This window comes from Hylaeus anthracinus, unplaced genomic scaffold (genome assembly GCF_026225885.1).
Source record: "Hylaeus anthracinus isolate JK02 unplaced genomic scaffold, UHH_iyHylAnth1.0_haploid 12000, whole genome shotgun sequence".
In the NCBI taxonomy this organism is placed as follows: Eukaryota; Metazoa; Arthropoda; class Insecta; order Hymenoptera; family Colletidae; genus Hylaeus; species Hylaeus anthracinus.
The window spans coordinates 2,828,131-2,847,249 of record NW_026534347.1 but is presented as its reverse complement, the minus strand read 5'-3'; the positions used below and the strand labels follow the sequence as shown (position 1 = coordinate 2,847,249).

Here is a 19,119-nt window from a genome sequence, read left to right as displayed (position 1 = left end):
CGAAAGTTTAGTCTTAAACTGAAACAGAGGAATATATAAATTATTATTTTGGAGCGGTGGATACGATGATTTATTTCAAGCAGAAAATTATGATTGTACATTAAAAGAAAAAAAGAACATGGAAGCATCATTTTCTACTTGAATAACATTCTAAAATACATGGTAAAAGAAATGTAGAAATATTTACTTGGAAAGATTACTCTAATGCTTGTCTGAGATTGCAAAGTTACTATACTTCGATTTAATAATAGTATCATTGTACATTTCTTTCATCGCTTAAATTTTATTTATTCTTCCGAACAATCTATACACTTAAAGTTCTCCTTGGACTACTTTGACCAGCGTAATATTTCTGTTTATGTACAAAATAAATTCACGACGTCTGCATTTGGCATCCTCAACGACCCCATGAAACCGGTGTTTTATTTATCAAAAACAAATAAAAAAATATACTCTGCGAACGGATTACTATTAATGTTATCTTAAAGCTTGTCAACCTGCATAATCACGTTAATCTATATACATATCCCTCGTACACATATTCTTCTCTTGTATTTTTCTGGAAAATTTTCTTTGCATTAGCACCGAAAAGAAAATTACTCGAGGCTAATTCTAATCGATGGTCAGTTGTCGGAACGACCCATCGATGCCAAACAGGTCGTCGTGAGTCTTTGGCTTCCCTGGTCGAAGGTCCTCGTTCGCCTTCACAGACTCCTGCTCCTTAAACCATGGACCATACTCTTCCAGCTTCTTCACCCAGACGTCTGAAAACAAAAATAAACATCCAATACTTGCAACCTTCAACCTATAAAGAAAATTCTCCTGAGAAAGTTCTTCTTATATATAACTATGAAAATATGTTGGTAATATAAGACTTGATACAAGGATAAAGAGAAAAATAGCGCACGAAGTATAGAAGCCTGAAACGGCAAAGTTTTCTCCTGTTAATTCTCCTCGCAAAGACTAGGCGATTGCTTCAAGCGTGTACATAGTTTTCTACCGCCAGGCGCACCTTTCACCACGAGTTTGAACCGCTTGGACTTCCAAAGAGTGTAATTTGCGGAGCTGCGTTTGTCCAGCTCCTTCTCCTCGCTTTGCCGCGCGGCGTACACCTTCACCTTCTCTCTTACGATCGTTCCTAACCATCTTGTACAATCTACACGCATTTCGTAAGATCCCTTAAAGTATGTAGAAGGAAATTCCAACGAAGGGGGGAAATCTGAATCAAGATTCGAAAGCAAGTGATTTCTCTTTGGTGCAACTACTTGCTGACAAACCCTTCTTTAAGGTACAGGGTGGATTGAACTACTAGGGTGAAGTTAACCTCTTAAGCTACATCTAGACATTCTGTAGACGCTTCGACATTCTAGAAGAAACCATTTGCAAGCACGTTTTAATCAAAGCATCGATTAAAAGAACATTATTTTATAAAGGGCTGTTCGAAACCTGTAAACAGACCTGTGAAACATCCTGTAATCATTAAACATGACCTGTGCTAATTGAAAAGCTCTCATTCTTTAAAAATGTCAGCTACAAGGAGACTTCCAACGTACCGTGGATAGCTTGAATGGGTCCAGCGTCGCCGCCGTACTCCTCGGGCAGTATCTCCCTGGGGATATAGTTGTAGAGAGTCTTAATGTCGCTGTGCATGAAGATCCTGTTGCGTATCTTTTCCTTGAGGAACGGTTTCACAAACTTGACGATGGTGTCGACGAGGGGGCTGACGTTCACCACGTGCACCTCCTTCAGCTTCACAGGGTAGGCCTCCTGGACGCACACGAGGAATTTCTTCACGATGCCGGTGGTGAATTTGGCGAAGTGCGCGGGGGTGGCACAGCTGGCGTCCAGGATGTACACGTCGCCAGCCACCCCGACCTGTTCTTCGTTCAAGCGTATGTCGCCTATCATCATGACCAGCTTCAGTGCCTCGGAGACGTTTGGAGTGGGCACGTCCTTTTCGATACCTCGCATCACGATCACTCGTCGACCCTCTTTCGTTAGGCCAGGCAGGGGAGGTATCTGACTGAGGTAAGAGAAACTTTATCAATAAATGATGAATCGAATATTGTGGACTACAGATCATATATAGATTATATTTATCATTTCAATAACCTTTCCCTAGTCTACTAAATAATAATTAAACAAGTATACCAAGTATATTTGACATTACGAAGGTCTAAAATATGTGACAGCCCTGAAAATGGACTGTATATTCACGTCGCAATATTACTGGCAATCGCTGAATGATTGCCTAAGATTTATTAAAACGGAGCGAAACTTTTCTCGTTACGGTATGCAAATTTGCTTTTCGAAAGTTTCGCGTGGACTCGCGGTTCATGTCACTGGCGACGCTGAAATTGCTCGCGAACGACGAATTAGGAAATTTTTGATTCTAAAGGCGCGACGATGACGTCTTCTCGGAGTACGGGAAACTTTGATGCGCCGCTTTCGCGGATTATCTTTGATTAAAATATTCCAGCATGTCGCTCTAGTTTGGGTCTTCCTGTTTTAATTTGGGGAAAGGGAAAGGCAAACTGAAATCTACAGGGTGTGCACTAAAAATTACACACCTGGTTTGTTTCGTGAAATGATAAGAAAAACTTCTTACACTAGGTTGAGGATCTCTCTTATTTCTGGTCTGTTGGCATCACGACCGGTGAAGAACTCCGGTACCGCTGCTCTCATCGTGAAGTACATGTCCAGCTTCCTTTTGCATTTTTCCAAGGAGAACTTGCATCCACGAAGGAACGTCATCAGTCTCTGGTCATCTGCAGACGAGAAGAACGTAGTGAGAAAGGTCATTGTATTCTAAACGAGAGCATCTTCTGTTTCCATAATTTGTTAATAAATAAATCTGTATGAAAGTATCAAAATATCAAAATAAAAACTGAATATTTGTTTAAAATATGAAATAAAGTCAAGGAATAATCAAACAAAATTGATATTAAAACGCTACAGCGAGCGAGATGACATAATCGATGTAAGTTTTTTACATATCTTGGCAGAAAAAAAAAATTGCTACTTAAGAACTGTTTACTCATCCATTAGCTTACAGAAGTCACTATGGACGACACCTAATTGTTCTAGTAATAATGCGGTTGAAATGATCAAATCTTCGTTTTGACGATCAAATAGTCACTCGTGTGATACGATAAACTGCGAGTCTTTTTGCAATTAATCCCTGTGCGTGATGCTTGCACTAAAAATTAAACGTAAATCCTAAGGCAATGCTAAAAAGTAACGAGTCCCTTTCTTCCATGTTAAAATATTTAGATATCGAGACTAGTTAAGTAACGAAACACGAAAGATAGTGCTTAGGGGCATAATCACCAAAAGAATTAGGCAAGTGGGGCTGCTTAGCGAGCCATTCCTTGATGATCTCGAGATCTTTGTCGCGCGTTGCCACGTTTTCGTTCAATTCCACGCGGATCTTCTCCGACATCTCCCCTGTCGGTTGTATCAGCAACATCTGAAACATGATCACAGTTAGATGTGTCTATATAATTTGACATAATAGTTCGGGTCGTACGGAGCTATTGGACGCTTTGAAACTTCGAAAAGATTGAGAAACACTGTGCCAGACAATGGAGATTTACTGTAACTTTTCTTGGCGACGGTAAATTGATCCACGAGCTGAAAACTATCGCTAAGAAGTTGATAAATCGCGATAGAACACCGGGAATCGATCGAGAAACGGTTACCTTCGGTTGACATAAAAGGTGTTCGCCTCCTGCATGTCAATGCTGGACCACGCGCGGATCCAATGATTTTATATAGGGAGCTGAAGCTGAGAAACTTGGTCGGGAAGAGTTAGAAAAGACAATAGGCAAACACTAGAATTAGAAAGCCATAACAGCCTCGTGATGAACGAGCCAACGCAAAACAGCCCCTAACTAGAGGACTCTTGCAGTATCGGTTTCTATTGCAAGTGTGCAAGAGTGCAATTGTGATGCCTTTGCGAAACAAACATTTTTTTTCTCCACATTCTAATAATAGCCAGTAAGGAAGCTAATCGGCGACAGGTAATATGTCAAGTATGACAAGATGGGCCATTAGAGTATGTTGATTATGCTATGCAGTCTTGCATTCGAGGGGACAGCTTGCGCAATTAATTAGAAAATACATTGTTTCCTGCAGCGTCATAGACGTTTGATAAAGATAATCATAGGTACGCTAAGAAGCATACTTTCAATTGCTTCAGGGGACTTTCGTTGGTGAGAATCACGTCGAATTTTTATCAAGTACAGAATAGTTACAAAAGTACTAAATTGGTAAATAGAAATGGAAGAATCATAAATTTTTGAATTCTATACAAGTGGATGTCCTAGTCCACAATTTGTACTGCATCGAAAGGGATACTTTTATAAATATAACAAAATTTAAATATATTAATATTTAATTTATACCAGGATTCTATTATAACAAACTTTACACTTGTATGTATTTAATACGATAGTCAGTTTGCAACGAAACCAAATTATCTTTAGACAATGGAGGGGTGAAACGAGGTCGAAATCACGAGCATAATACATAGCTGCTGCAGTGGTGCACGTGTAACGCGTAATGCGCACTGTAACGGGTTGCGCAAATAGTCGAGATATACATCGGTCTTATGTGAGAAATTAATGCTGACCAGAAGCAGCTTGCTCAACGCTAAACTTTCTCTAACTCGTCACGGCTGGCCGAGAGGAACCAGTATTTCACTTTTTCTTTCAGGATACAGCGATCGCCCGTGTCGCGTCTCCGCGACTCTCCTAAACGTATTTCAAGATTAAAATTAAAGTTCAGACTACTCTGTGTCAATAATGATCGTTCGAACAAACAGTTACTTTCTTCGCGAGTGGATACCCTAGGTGAACGTTTACGAAACTTTTTACGATGTACGTTTGTGGTCTTTATAGTCGTTGCTCAACGCGAAGGATCAGTTGTAGCGTTTGTTGTGTATTTAAAAAAATTAATGGTGGGGACGATTGCAATTCAGTTTCAGAGTACTATACCGCGATCGATGCCAAGACACCATATCAAAGATCTTATCTGACCTTCCCTTATCAAACGTAAAGAGACATGCATACAATCCACGTCAGTTTATGACTCAAGCGTGCAATTTGGGTATAGATCAGTGGCAAGTGTTCGAACGCGCTGATAGGGCTTATCAATGTCTGCGTTGCTTCCCACAGAGGATCATTTACTGCAACGTCTATTGTTCAATCATGGAATGACTTGACTCGTATCTATCCTTGTTCCAGGAGCCCTGATAATAGCAGAAGGCTTGTCACAGAGCAGTGAGCTTGATTTTTATGACGAGAAAGAAACGCGAGGCCTTTGCACCGCAAAAAAACGCGGGTATTGCCAAAGACCGTCCTTGGTAAAAACTAAAATTGGGCAACGCTATGGAAAGGTGCCTTAGGAACGTGACAGGGTAACGACGTGCGCTGTCATACTCGAGAGGAAAATATACCCGTCAGTCGTGGTGAAAACTTGAACATCGTCTCTCAAATTTAATTCTTACGTGTACTTTTCCTTAAAATAAAAAGGAACTCAATTCGTACGGCAGAGTAACGCCTCGAGGCACGTGTTTTCAAAGACGACTTAGTTGTCTACTATAACATAGTGGCTCGAGAAGAAGATTTAAAACGTGTGCTAAACTTTCTAATCACTTTCCACTTTGTATGCATAAAATTCGTCGAATGTTCCAAAAGCTACCGTGTACACTTTCACTCCTATTTTTCCACAAAGCCTACTATACTTCGACTGTACTTTCTTCGCAAACTATAGAAAAATCTGTTTTTGAAGCGCAATGAAATAAATACCAAGCTATCCAATTTGGAAGCCAATTTTGTGAAAGACGATGTAGTTTAATTTTTTCATTGTCTAAAGAGAATATCAAAAGTATTTTAAGGAAACTAAAAAATGCTATAAACAATAACCATCTGCCGATTTAATCTATTCGAGTAGATGCAACTTTCGTGGTTCGCCAGTTACTTAGTAATCGGTCATTCGGTTTTTGGCGTCGCGAGGACGCTTCTCGATCTGATTCAACGAGAGTCTCCTCTCTATGGGTCAATGAAAGTTACATGTCGTCTGGGAACGTCTTACCTTGATCAGCTGCGAGGTAACGTTGGTCCTGATGACGGCACGGCAGGGAATCGGGAAGAGAACGATCGACGACGACGAGGTACGACCGGTCACGGAAAGAGAAATGCAAGAAACTCGCGTGGCGAACCGAAGAGATGGAGAACGGTCGAAGGAGTGGGAACGATTACCTCTTGGACCGGTTCTCCTTTATATCGTGGGATGCCCCACTCTCAATTTTCTCTCCGCGAGTCACACGGAACCAGGAACACCTGGTCGCAATCGATACACGAACGCCAAACGCGCTGGACGCGATTTTTCATCAAACGCGTGCTTTGTTTCAGGAATCTTATCGTAGACCGATAACGAGTCGTCGGGGATTCTTTGGAGTTTCGCACCTCTTGATCTGTACCATTCGATCCAAGCATGAGGAACTCCATTTTGTTACAGTGTCGCGGGCCACGTGGACGCAATCTTCGAACTGTTATAATTAAAATTCTAGAGGTCAACCAAAAAAAAAAGATAAAGTACATTTGACGAAGTACTATGAAGTATCGAAGATGAACCTACTATAAAAATAACACTGCTAATGTACCTAAATCATTATTATTAGTATCGTTACCAATTAAATTCCAGTTCTTCTGTTCCCAGTGACAGTTCATTTACGCGAAAAACAGTCTCGATAAATGGCACGGCTGGTAAACAACGCGCGTAAATGACCCGAATTAATTTCTGTCCACGTGAGTCGTTTATCGTAACATTTAGAAGGCTGTGAAAAAGATCGATGGACAGATTTTTAATATAATGTAATTGCTGGTATTAGCGTGGCATGATTGGCTTGAAAGGTAATGAGCAAGAAAATTGCGACACCAGGGAAGATGCTGTGACATCGCTTGTGAAATATTAGCGTAAAACGACGCGAAAATGTGCAGTGTAAACTACGAGTCTCACCGAAGACTATGAAATTCTTTGTAGACATTGGAATACGAACGTGTGTTCTACGTTAACTGTTTAATTTCTTATTTAATTATCTATGTTTAATTTGTAATCTTATTCTCCTTAATAGGGACGCGTTTGATCTTCCAACCTAAAAGCAACTTCAATGTTCCATCCGTTTAATTTTTCATTTATAAACTCACCTCAACTTTTTACTTAAAAACCTCCCGTACTTTTGCCACCAAGTTAATTATGAAACTTTTAACTCTTAAGCTTCTCGTAACTCTCACATTTCCAGATTCTTTTTACTTCTTGATGTGTCCCCAACGTTACAGAGTCGAATGCAAACCGAAAACAAATTACTGGAACACTGTACAATTAATTTTGAAGTTGGACGTTTCTAGAAATGAAAATTAGATCGAACGTTGCGATTAAATGAAAACCCGGGAAAGCAATGGCCACCGACGAATTTTAGAAACTCCTGAGATCGAACGATTGTGTAATTCCAGAGTAGGAAGTAACGTAGCTGTGCGAGGTGCATCGTTTTTCCACTGATAATCATCGAAATGGGTCATTTCGACACCTACTACGCTTCTGTTACGGACACTAGTTTATGTGCGTTACGAGGTCAATTAGGAAACCTTGCACCAATCCCAGGTATCCCATATTAGATATTTATTATTTTTCGAAAAATTGCGGTATAAATTTACGAAATGAATAGATTAAATTACAAAATTAAATTTTGATGGTGAAAATCATCGGTAATAGCCTTTTTAGCCAGCAAGGGCAAACGTGACAACGATCGATGCGGCTGTGCTAAAAATCGCTGTGAATTTGTTTGCTTTCTTCAGGTCTGACGAGTTTTTCTCTTTTGGCGATTCGTCCCTCTTTTGATCTTGCTTCGTTTCCAACTACAACCAATCCGTGAATCAATATTCGTGCACTGGTCATTTGTAATTAATTATGAATTAATGATTTACCTTGGCATTCGAATCCTCAGGTTTCTTAGGCTCCTCCACCTGCAAATCATTTCCAAAAATATGGTTAGTATTTTTTGTTTCATTTATGTAACGTCCCACACGAGCAATGTTTACACCATCAGCTATCGCAAGCGTAAATAAGAAATATGTTATTATAACAGTTAGTTCACGAGTCACCGAGCTTGACGCGGTAGTGAAAGCGAATATTTACCTTTCGCAACTTTAATACGCGAACTAATGCGCTCAACAATTTATTGTTTAATCGTGAAATGTCTCACCTTAGCATTTGATGAGTTCGTTTTGTCGTCATTCGTCTGCTCCTGGACATTAACATATTATTACATATTAGATTGCATTCAAATGTCACGAATATCATTAATTGCTAATCTATTTTGTTCAGGTTTATTTCTTTCGAACGTTTGAAATTGATTAATACGCGAGCGAACGAAAGTATTATTGAGCAGATGGCTAAAAATTGAAGGATCGTAACGAGTTGCATTCACGAATTACAGCGAACTGCACATGCTGTTATGCGTGATATCGATTCGTTGTATACCTGTTAAACATGTTAGAATTTTAACTGATTTATCTTATACCCCCAAAGGTCATGGTTAATATCAGTTTGTTATATTCATGTCGCATCGAAGCCATTAATTTAAATTTCATGTAAAATGTCGATATGGAATCGATCTTTTCAGGGAAGCGTAACGTCAGAAAATTTGGATTATCGTCATTAACGAATCGATGTAAGAAAACTTTGGAACGTTAGATGCGTTAGTCAGTTTACCAATTTACGAATTACAATTAAAGAATTAGTAAGCTCTTATTGAGTTGTCTCTAGTCGAATGTCAATAGAAAAACAATTAGAAGAATGACAGATCGCCCCTTGAATAACTGATAAGATTCGTGTTTCAAACTTTCCCAGCAATTATTTTTCATCGCTGCGTGGAACTATTAAATTATGCCACTCGATCGAACAGAGCGACAAGAATTTCGAGGGCGTCATTGATGGACGCAATTTTCTCAGGTTCAATGTCTAGGTCACTATCGAGGAACGCTATTTATACTCGGCAGCAGTTTACGTCAAGTATTCTTGGACAGTTTTAAACTGTCGTCATGCAGGTCAACTAGCTTGCAGCTGTTACCGAACACGTCCATTGCCGGACTTCGATGTCCATTTATTATTTAGTGGTAGTATGTAAATGTAGTATTCGTAAACAATTACGAATTAAATAAAAATTCTTAGTTTCAAAAAAAAAAAAGAAAAAGAAATGAAAGAAAGCGTTGTCTTTGGAGCAGCAAAGACGGTAAAATATGGATATGGATTGAAACTGTTTTCTATATTATAATACTCTAAATTTGTACTAATTTTTATGGGAGATTTTTATCAAAATATCACTTTTTAATCGCAGTATTTAATTTCTTGCTCACCACTTTTTCTGGTTCTGCTGCGTTTCGCGACACCCTTCTGAAGAATTCGTCCTGAGGGATGATCTTCAGCTGGGCGATAGGAAGCTGAACGTCTTCGTGGCGACGAATCTTGCATCTCAGGTCCTGGCAGCTATTTGGAATAGTGTTCCTGATGATCGTAGGAAGATCCCAAATCGTCGTGGCCTCGTGCAACATCCTCGAGGCTGGTCCTTGGGCGACGAACGGTATTGCCTTTGCATCGTGCTTGCAAACGCCAGCTATCACCAAAAGCGTGTCTTGCGACAGCTTAAGAAACGTAGATTAATTAAACTTCAACACCAATAAGGATTAAGAATAACCGAACACTTTTCAGTGTGATACTAATTTTCAGAGATAAATTATTTTTCACAAATAAAATTATTTTTCAAATCAAGGACTGCACATAGTTTAATTTCTGTAAATTTTCAGGTCGGTTCTTGTTTTTTGGGAAGAGTAATCGAATTGTACGAGCAACTGCGTAATTTACCTCGCGTTGCAGGAACTCCCAAGCTAAATACAGTTCGCTTGGCGACACCGTGGCGACCAAAATGAAGCCCTTCTCATTTGGAAGCGATTTGAGTTCGGTAACTACGTCAACCAAATTGGTTGGCACGGGATGCGATTTGCGAGGGGGATTAACGAAGTCATCCGGAGCACCGACACCACCACGGAAGGATTCGAGCAGAGAACGGAACAGGGCGATTCTTATTCTGGAGAACATGTCGAAGACGTTCGATGCAGGGTCGCCCAATCCTATTCACGAGAAAAAAGAATTCAGTTGGATCGCTCGCAGATTTAAAATGAAATTCGATTACATTTACAATGGTGAAAATTGGAAGCATTGTTGGCTGATTATTATTCATTTGCAATTAAATATTGATAAACAGTAACGAATTTTCGACTTTTTGATGGATTGGTAGGTAATTGCAAATTTCAACAATTCATATTTTAAAATATAATTAAATTTCGGAATAAATATAAAAAAAAAGTTTCGTTTCGTTGTTGTCTGTAAGGTGATATCTTTTTAAAAATTGATGAAACGATGATGTCTAGTCTCAAGGAACAAACCAACTCACCGTCCTCTCGTTTGTTTCGCTTATACGCCAGCGAAGAGACGCGATTGCTCGGCTTCCCTATATCGATCACATGCCAGTCACTTCGACTTTCCGGTTTAACTTTGTGAATTTTCGACTTGGCGTTGTTCTCGTCGGTCTCGTCGAGTTCTTTCGAGATGTCCACCGACTCCTCGTAGCCGAACATCGACGGGATCGTGAAATTCGAGTTGGACAACGTGCCTGAATAAAATATGCATAGAGTCTACACTTCACAAAAATCAACTTGGAACTATTTGGAAAACTTCGAAAGTAGCTTTCCACGATCATTTATGACTCGTTCCCTGAAAGTTACTGCTTCCCCTCCTGCCCGATAACTTTGATCGAGTTTCCTTTAATTCGTTGAAAATTAAATTGTTTTATTCGACGTCAGCCAGCATGGGAGAAGAATTCACTACGTAACGAAAGCGAAGGCATGGAATGTATAGATTGGTCTCGAGAATCCTGCCGCGAGAATTCTCGTGAATCTTTAATAAATTCCCATTCCCGTTCCTGGGGAAAACAATTTTGAAACGTTTCCAAAATTCCAGATTTTCGGACCACGACGAAAGTTAACTGGAATATATCTGCATACGTTTCAAACTATACGTTTGCTGCGTAATATAAAGTTTCCTGAAAGGAATTTCTGGATTGTCTTTTAATAATACAATGGTGGATACATGAAAATAAAATCCAGAATCGCCAGAAATTTAATCGAAACGCGGACAAAGCGTGTTGGAACTTCACCTATTGTCATTCCTTTGACGTCGCGGGCCCAGAACAGCAACGAGGCGATATTCGAGCGTAGGAAGTGCTCGCAATCGCATTTCTTGTCCTTGTTTCCAGAAACCAATGCGTCGTCCAAGGAGAACCGCGTCGCGTCTATGTCAGTATTATAGCAGCTCTACAACAGATATCATTGAACGTTCCTGTAAGAGACGTAGATATGCACTGGGGGGATAGAGTCAAGTTCAATACACGTACAGTAACGTGCAAAAATCTATCTGTACTAACAAGTACGTAAATTTTGCTAAACGATGAATCCATGAAGGTAACGTTAGCTTATTTATGTTACTAATATTATCCTTCCTAGGACCTCCTCTCACCTCTCAATTTTATTTGACTACTTCAATTTAAAATTTACTTCAATTTCGATGATACAGTTAATACTTCATTAACTCCTTCGAGCCTTTAGGTGAAAGACTATCGATTAGGTTACCTCCGTACAGTCAAAATACCGCAGACATTATAATTTCATTGCACCGAGACTTTAAGACATTTCTTCAATAAACAGGTGAATAGTTTCCTTGATTCCTTCGCAATAGATAATAAATAAATACCACGACGAATCCTTCGACGGGGAACGAGTGCAAAGCCTTCAAGTCCTTCCAAACGTTCTCTCGATTCTGTCCTGAATCTGCGATCAAAAGAAGAACGACGTTCTGTGGACTGGAAGGGACGCTATCGTTGATCACGTTCTCGTCCACAGGACTGGTTCCAGGATCTTTGACGATCTGCACGGGATGCTCCTCGATTTCGACGTTTTCCAAGATGAAGGCTGACCTCCTTTCGCGCGTCGCGTTCTCAGGACCCATCTGCTCTGCTGTCTTTGTTGTTGTCGGTGTATCCGAGGTTTGCAGGACCTTGTCGATACCTGACGTCTTCTCGCTCGAGGCCTGATCGACAGTAATCTTCTGCTCCGGTTCCAGAGACAGGGCTACGTTCCACGCAGAGCTGAGGTTCTCTGCGACAAACAACAATTTCATTTTTTTTTTTTTCAATCGAGTGCATTTTCATCTTAAAAAAATTAGACCTGGCTACTCATATGTTAAAGTTGATTAATTGTGTAAAACGTATCGTGTTTGCATGGTAAATATTATATTATACTTTTGGAAGTGAATAATCATGTACCTGAGCGTTTCGCGGTGTACCCTAAGCAAGGCAACGCCAGCACCATCACGGCGCCCAGCAAAGCCATCAACGACCAACCCTGCAGCATTGCGCAAATACCAACGATCTCTGCTTCGAATTGGATTTACTTAGCTTCCTTAAACTAGTCGATGGTTCTTATATTTCCAGACAGTACGATCCTATTTCTGGCTAAATATCTGTCGCGGAAAATTGAACGCGTCTGATCGCTCGTTTTCGCGAAAGGCGACTTGATGGTTCTCGAATCAACAAAACACGGTTGTACGAAACAAAGAAAGCAGCCAATTTCAAACGACGCGCTCCTCTTCCACGAGCTACTCGCGACCGCTGTTCCGCGTGCCTATTTTGTTTTTCGAAACGAGGAATATCATAGGTACACGAATTTCATTGTCCGATTGGTACGTGTGTATGTGATACACGGTTGCTTTGTCGTTGTTCGCGAATGCCTCGCGATTACTTTAGAAGAAGCTGTCTCCATTTCTTGTGTGTTTCTTGGGAAAGAAAACTTTTGCAAGAAAGTGATTTAATTAATCATAGCTTCATCGCCTCGATTCCTCTATGATCATTTAATGGTGTCAGGGTTGTTCCAGGTAAACTCGATAATAAGCATACACGAGCTCGTATCTATAACGCAGCCTAGATACTCCGTTCTTCTTTGGATTTCTTGTCAACTTTGTCGATCGGGAAACGATCATGCACTCGCGGAAATGCGTATATGTAGATCGACGCAATCTATAGCGAGGCAGGTGGCAACGTTGTGTAACGTTATATTCTTGCCAGGACAAAGTTTATTTATTGGTACAACTGCTCCGCAGGGCTTTAAAAGACGAAAAAGAATCCACTTTGGAAATCTCTATCTAACATAAAAAGAGACTCCAAAAATATGGCCAACGGAAGTCAGAGCGATGAAATATCATAGCTGTCACAGTTTTCACCGCGTTCATAAAATAAACAAGGTCTCCTGGCGGCTACTATAGCTAAAATTGCTTCGATATTCGCCATCGAACAACACTTCAACGCATCCGCGATACATTTGCATTATTAATGCATACCACGTAAAGCTCAACATCGAATCAAACAATTTCACGTTTATTATTCGACATATATCGAATTACAATTCGTGCAATGTTTTACAGTTTGGCGAGTACAAGAGCCCCCTTGAATGAAAGATCACGCGGTTCCCCGTGCTCCGAACGAGCCAAGCTCCGAGATTTCCGAGTGTGGGGGGTAACGGACGAAATTCTGAAGCAAAGATAAAACAACGCGGGGACTCAACCGTGGGAATCGCGACGACGCGAAGAAAGTTTCTAGAACGTCCGTTGTTCGAGACTTTCTTAACGGCGGCAGCTTTTCCCTTTCGCGTGCTCGCCAACCCCTCCTAGGCTGGCGATCGGCGGGTGCAGTCGTCGAAATCTGAATAATTGATACGATTACAAAGCTCCGCGTCGACGATACAAGAAACAACATGGCCACGACAAGCGGCCAGCAACGTCCGCGGACGTCTGCGCCGCGCGGTACCCTGCGCCTATTGGTCCACGTTTGGTACCCCGTCCAGCTTGGAGGGGCTTCACCACGGCGACAGGTGGTGGCTCCCCGTCAACCAAAGGGGGTGGTGGAAACAAGAGGAAAAACGTCGAGGAACCCCTAGTCCTGGCGGTCGAGGGTCAAGCCTGGCCTGTCAGTTTTCATCGATACCGCGTGCCCCTGCCTGCTCGCATCGCGATTCTGTTGGTGAACTCGCGTGGAGTTCGCGTTTGCATTGTGGATTTAATCGCCGCGACCACCCAACGGCCTCAAGGTGAGAAACTAGATTGGACCGTCGGTTGCGATTTCGTGATTTTTACATGGATCTAAGTTACTGCTTTCGACCCTGGAACGCAGGATGGTCCAAAAGAGGAATTGACACTTTGATTGGGGGGTGGTGAGTGGTTTGGCGTCCGTTCGAGACTTTCAAGGTGTCTCTTCTTGGCCTGGTGACTCGTGTCAAGTCTGTTGGTCGTGGTACACCATGGGTGTCCTCCGATTTAGCGTCTAATGTGCAATGTTGTGTCTATCTGGAGCTTCGTAGGTGCTTTATAACTCCTTCGACAAGATGACGATTATTCTACATACTCTGTTCAGGTTGATCTCTGATCGGTAACTCGATCGTGACTTTAAAGATATCTTACCTCTCCTTCATACTTTGAGGATGTCTTCCTTCGGACTGATGTCCAACTTAAATTATTGTCCAGGTCGAATGTTTGAATATTTTTATGAAAACGCACAGCTTGATCCTCTGTTTTAACGCAGCAATGTCTGGTTGGAAGTGGTTTTGATAACTTGACACTCCAGTGATGTCTTTGTAAGTGGGTTAGGGCGACGTCTTTGCGGTTTGTTCCGTTTGTGGTCACAAGCAAGTTGGCGCCGTCAAAAAGTCCTAATCTCTTGCGGTTGTTCTACGTGCATAAATTGTTAGAATTCGCTAACAAGGAGCTGAGAAAGGTTCTGTAGCGAGGGGCCATTTTTTTGGTCACTGTCAGAGCCATTTTACCATTTGTAATACATACAGTATTATATACTTGGCTAAGAAAATACTGTTCGCACTCTATGAATTCGTAATTCGAAGAAACTTTCCACGGAAGTCAATAGACGATGAAAAAACATGCGAAGGCAAAATTAAGTACGGTACTCATTAATTATGTCGCAAGGCCGTGAACTTCGATTAGCAACAATTCGCAAACTGTATCTACGGCTCTACCGAATGTAATTGAAGTCCGAGGACCAATGTTTTCGTGAATTTTATCGATCATTATTCTTTACACCGCGTACACATAGAAGTACGATCAAATTAATTAAGAAAATGGAAGAATTGCTAAACGTTAACGATTTAATGGAGGATTTCGACAATTGCAATTCATAATTATTTAAATGGTTATTTTAGATGATGAAGTTCAATCAACAGGGCCTAGTCGCGGACTTGATGCCCAATATAAGGCTGATGAAAGCTTCTGGGCATTTTCTGTTTAATTACTACGATGACAACTCCACGAAGTTCATCCATAAAGTCTTAGCTATCGTAAGTATCGACCACGAAAAAAGTGATCAACGTACACTCTAGGAAGCCGAACAATCTCTTTTCCATTCTTGAAAAGAGACGTTCTCGTAATTTTCGATGAGATTCAAAATGAAATTAATCGATCCTCAGACTCACTTAGTGTTGGTCCTGATGCAATTCGGATTCTGCGGAATAAACCTGATGCTGGAGAGCGACGACGTGGACGTCCTAACAGCGAACACGATCACCATGCTGTTCTTCACGCACAGCGTGGTCAAGCTGGTCTATTTCGCGGTCAGGAGCAAACTGTTTTACAGAACCTTCGGCATATGGAACAACCCCAACAGCCACCCCCTGTTCGCCGAGAGCAACGCTCGGTACCATCAGCTAGCCGTGAAGAAGATGAGAATACTGTTGATGGCCGTCATGGGGACCACGATCCTCGCTTCGATCTCCTGGACTACCCTCACCTTCATCGAGGAGCCTGTGAAGAAGATCATCGATCCTGTCACCAATGAAACCACCTTCGTCGAGGTAACGTACACGATATTTTCCATAATAAAAAACACTCTTGCAAGGAATTAAAACAAGAATTATTTCAACCCCTTCGTCCTCTCGTCACTCTACCAGATACCGAGGTTGTTGGTGCGCTCCTGGTACCCGTACGACGCGAAACACGGAATGGCGCACATATTGACGTTCATATTCCAATATTACTGGCTGCTGTTCTGCATGCTGGATGCCAATCTCCTCGACGTGCTGTTCTGCTCCTGGCTGCTCTTCGCTTGCGAACAAATCCAACATTTGAAGAACATCATGAAGCCTCTTATGGAATTCAGTGCGACACTGGACACCGTCGTGCCTAACAGCGGTGAACTCTTCAAGGTGAGCTGACTCTAATGCTTGATATAATACGAATTGTACTTTCGATCGTTGTGACAGCAAGGAAATGCTTTTCCTAAAGAGATAAATATACGTGTTCTTCTCTGAAAATTAAATGGCGACGTCTGCGCTCCTCAGGCTGGCAGTGGAGAGCACATCAGAGATCCTGATCAAGCACCCCCACCCACACCCCCACAGGGTGAGAACATGCTGGACATGGATCTTCGAGGGATATACAACAACAGACAGGATTTCACGGCTACGTTCCGACCCACCGCTGGAATGACGTTTAACGGGGGCGTGGGGCCGAATGGGTTGACGAAGAAACAGGAAATGCTGGTCAGAAGCGCCATCAAGTACTGGGTGGAGAGGCACAAACACATCGTCAGGTGAGTGCCTTGATTCCAACGTGTTACACCATCTTTACTTAACACTAAATCTACAGTCCATTCCTTCATTTAAAATTTTTAAATCAATATTTTCTTCTTTCTTATTCACTCCAAAGTATTTTGCGATAATTCTCCTTCCAAGAACAGTTCACATTAATTTCACCCCAATGGAGAAATCGAGCGAAAGATACACCTTTCGTTCCCTTAAAGTTTACATTCGTTCGTATACCTTTCCAATTACTCGACTAAAAAACCATGGACAAAGTTTGATTTTTCATCCATTCGCCACGAAAAGTTCCCCGGCGAGCTGCATTAGTTCAGATCACCGAAGTTTCCAGCATCGTCGAGACAAGATAAAATTTCTGGAATCGAGCGAGGTTAAATTACAGTCGGTCGCAATTTCAAAGTTCCTCGCCATGACGAGTGCCTCGACTACAGTATAACCCAGTTTCCCATTTCGATTCTCATCTGGAGGTCGCTTCTACGCAGAAACGTAATCTACGGCGACAATGAGAGGACCTCGCGCCTTCGCGAACCCAACAATGAGAGACTTCCATTAGGATAATAATCCCTGCCGCGTACATACGTAAATTTGCGGAACTTCGTTACATCGTACACCGTCCGACGATGCCTGTTTATGTACTTCCACGACTGTTCCTTGCAGCTCCATACTGCCTCAAAAATAAACGAACGATAACGAACAAAAAATACATTTCACGAAACAAGGATTTCGTTAATAATATTTATTTGAAAGGTTGCAATTTTTTGAGCCAAGTATCTCGAAAGTTTGAAAGTATTTTTCTCCTAGCTCTTCTACCGCATAAATCCATTTCTCCCCGACAATACCCGCTCCAACCTCCTCCAACCGCCCACCTAGAAAACGCACTCACGAAACTCCTACTTCAAGATTAATTCTCTCGAATACCGAATGACGAAAGAACCCAGAGTCGAAACAGCGTCGAAGCCAATAACTTCGCGAAATTCGAGGGCATTGTATTCAGTTTCGAGCAGCGAATTTCCGTCGTGGAATCTTTCGAAACGAAGAAAATGCATTCGCGCGAGGCTCGAGCAAAGTTTCGAAGAAGAAACGGAAACCGTATGGCGTTTCCTATAGGTTCTTCGACGGCGGAGAAACAGTAGCTGCGCGTGTTCCCACGGTGGTGAAGTATTTATTCTAAGAGAGCGCGATATTGACCGCAACTGGGGACATACCGCGCGGCCTGAACAGTTTATTGGACAATTCAGGGGTTGTACGTTCACGTGTACGCCGATATACGTGTCTAACACGTGTGTGTACGCCAGTGTACGTGTCTAACACGTGTGTGTACACGTTTCTTTCGCGGCGCGGACGATGCACGAACCGTAGAGCACGTCCGACGTTTGCCCTTCGAACTCCACGCGAATTCCTGATGAAGGGATTCGTGTGGAAAATATTGGGCGAGGACCTGTTGCCCACCGACCATGAATACGAACCCTCGAGTGACGAAAATTTAACCCTTTGCACCCTTGGCGCGCGAGCGTTGCAAAATGTATGAAGAGAAGTGGAGCATAGATCTCCACTCTATTAAAGAAAGAAATTTAAATAAATGTTTCGTTATAAATATGTGCATGGATAAACTTTACACTTGTACATGTACCAAGAAAAATTTATTCGAGACCATCGAAGAATTGAATAAATCAACTTCGAAGATGAGAATTTTGCGAGGACATCAAAATAAATGCAAATACAAATTTAATAAAAATAAGTTCCATCGTGTGGAAACGAAGTGTCAGGTATATTACAAAAATATTAGTCTGGGAGTGTTAAAGAGATATAAATGACGTAGCGAGGAGATTAAAAATACTAAGAGCGTTAGATGGAAACAATGGCGTCGTGAAAGATAGCAGCGTTAAAGGAACAGACGTACCGAAAGAATATGAAACTATTAAGGGGGATAAAGGTATTAAAGGTGCGAAGGAAGTATGCCGGTGTAGGAGGGAGCTGAAAATGTTGAAGAAATGAATATTCAAGCGAAATAACGAGATTACAGAAACGAAGACGTTAGGAAAGTAGCTGAAATTTTAAAGGGGTGGAATTACAAATTTAGTGTAGCCTGACTTGGAAGTATTAAAATAGTTACTAAAGCAGAGCCATTGAAAAAGTGATAATACGACGATTGAAATGAGATATGCGTTGTTTTAGGTATAGATACTATTATTCCGTGGTTTTAATCATTCTCTTCCAGGTTGGTCACTGCGGTGGGAGATGCTTATGGCGTTGCTTTGCTGCTACACATGTTGGCCACCACTATTACGTTAACACTGCTCGCTTACCAAGCAACGAAGGTAAGTTATCATTATCATATCTTCTGCGAGAA

The 19,119-nt window shown here is 41.5% G+C and overlaps 3 protein-coding genes across 3 annotated transcripts in view; 1 reads left to right on the top strand and 2 right to left on the bottom strand.

The window, feature by feature from the left end:
* LOC128890248 (odorant receptor coreceptor) overlaps positions 1-19,119 on the top strand; it is a 75,696-nt gene that overhangs the window by 53,796 nt on the left and 2,781 nt on the right. Inside the window, exons 2-7 of the mRNA XM_054148571.1 lie at positions 14,127-14,255; positions 15,378-15,512; positions 15,642-16,025; positions 16,122-16,376; positions 16,512-16,762; positions 18,988-19,087. Coding sequence (XP_054004546.1) covers positions 15,378-15,512; positions 15,642-16,025; positions 16,122-16,376; positions 16,512-16,762; positions 18,988-19,087 — 1,125 coding nt within the window. The 5' untranslated portion in view covers positions 14,127-14,255. The remainder of the gene's footprint in view (positions 1-14,126; positions 14,256-15,377; positions 15,513-15,641; positions 16,026-16,121; positions 16,377-16,511; positions 16,763-18,987; positions 19,088-19,119) is intronic.
* LOC128890252 (alpha-tocopherol transfer protein-like) lies at positions 388-6,263 on the bottom strand. Its single transcript, XM_054148577.1, has 5 exons — positions 6,097-6,263; positions 3,331-3,469; positions 2,609-2,768; positions 1,554-2,023; positions 388-764 (listed from the first exon to the last, which is right to left on the bottom strand). Exons 2-5 carry the CDS (start codon positions 3,467-3,469, stop codon positions 613-615), a joined length of 921 nt encoding a protein of 306 aa, XP_054004552.1. The 5' UTR covers positions 6,097-6,263; the 3' UTR covers positions 388-612.
* LOC128890246 (uncharacterized) lies at positions 7,675-12,941 on the bottom strand. Its single transcript, XM_054148568.1, has 9 exons — positions 12,440-12,941; positions 11,869-12,272; positions 11,276-11,432; positions 10,514-10,732; positions 9,925-10,190; positions 9,420-9,704; positions 8,267-8,308; positions 7,989-8,027; positions 7,675-7,919 (listed from the first exon to the last, which is right to left on the bottom strand). Exons 1-9 carry the CDS (start codon positions 12,525-12,527, stop codon positions 7,782-7,784), a joined length of 1,638 nt encoding a protein of 545 aa, XP_054004543.1. The 5' UTR covers positions 12,528-12,941; the 3' UTR covers positions 7,675-7,781.

Excerpts from the sequence above, each read along its gene's own strand:
- LOC128890246 (XM_054148568.1), bottom strand. The coding sequence starts at position 12,527 with ATGCTGCAGGGTTGGTCGTTGATGGCTTTGCTGGGCGCCGTGATGGTG. Across the intron at positions 12,273-12,439 it reads GTACACCGCGAAACGCTCAG|AGAACCTCAGCTCTGCGTGG; the intron begins GTACATGATTAT and ends TGTTTGTCGCAG. Across the intron at positions 7,920-7,988 it reads CTGAGGATTCGAATGCCAAG|TTGGAAACGAAGCAAGATCA; the intron begins GTAAATCATTAA and ends GATTGGTTGTAG.
- LOC128890252 (XM_054148577.1), bottom strand. The coding sequence starts at position 3,469 with ATGTTGCTGATACAACCGACAGGGGAGATGTCGGAGAAGATCCGCGTG. Across the intron at positions 2,024-2,608 it reads AGAGAGATCCTCAACCTAGT|TCAGATACCTCCCCTGCCTG; the intron begins GTAAGAAGTTTT and ends CTCTTACCTCAG. Across the intron at positions 765-1,553 it reads ACCCATTCAAGCTATCCACG|ACGTCTGGGTGAAGAAGCTG; the intron begins GTACGTTGGAAG and ends TTTTGTTTTCAG.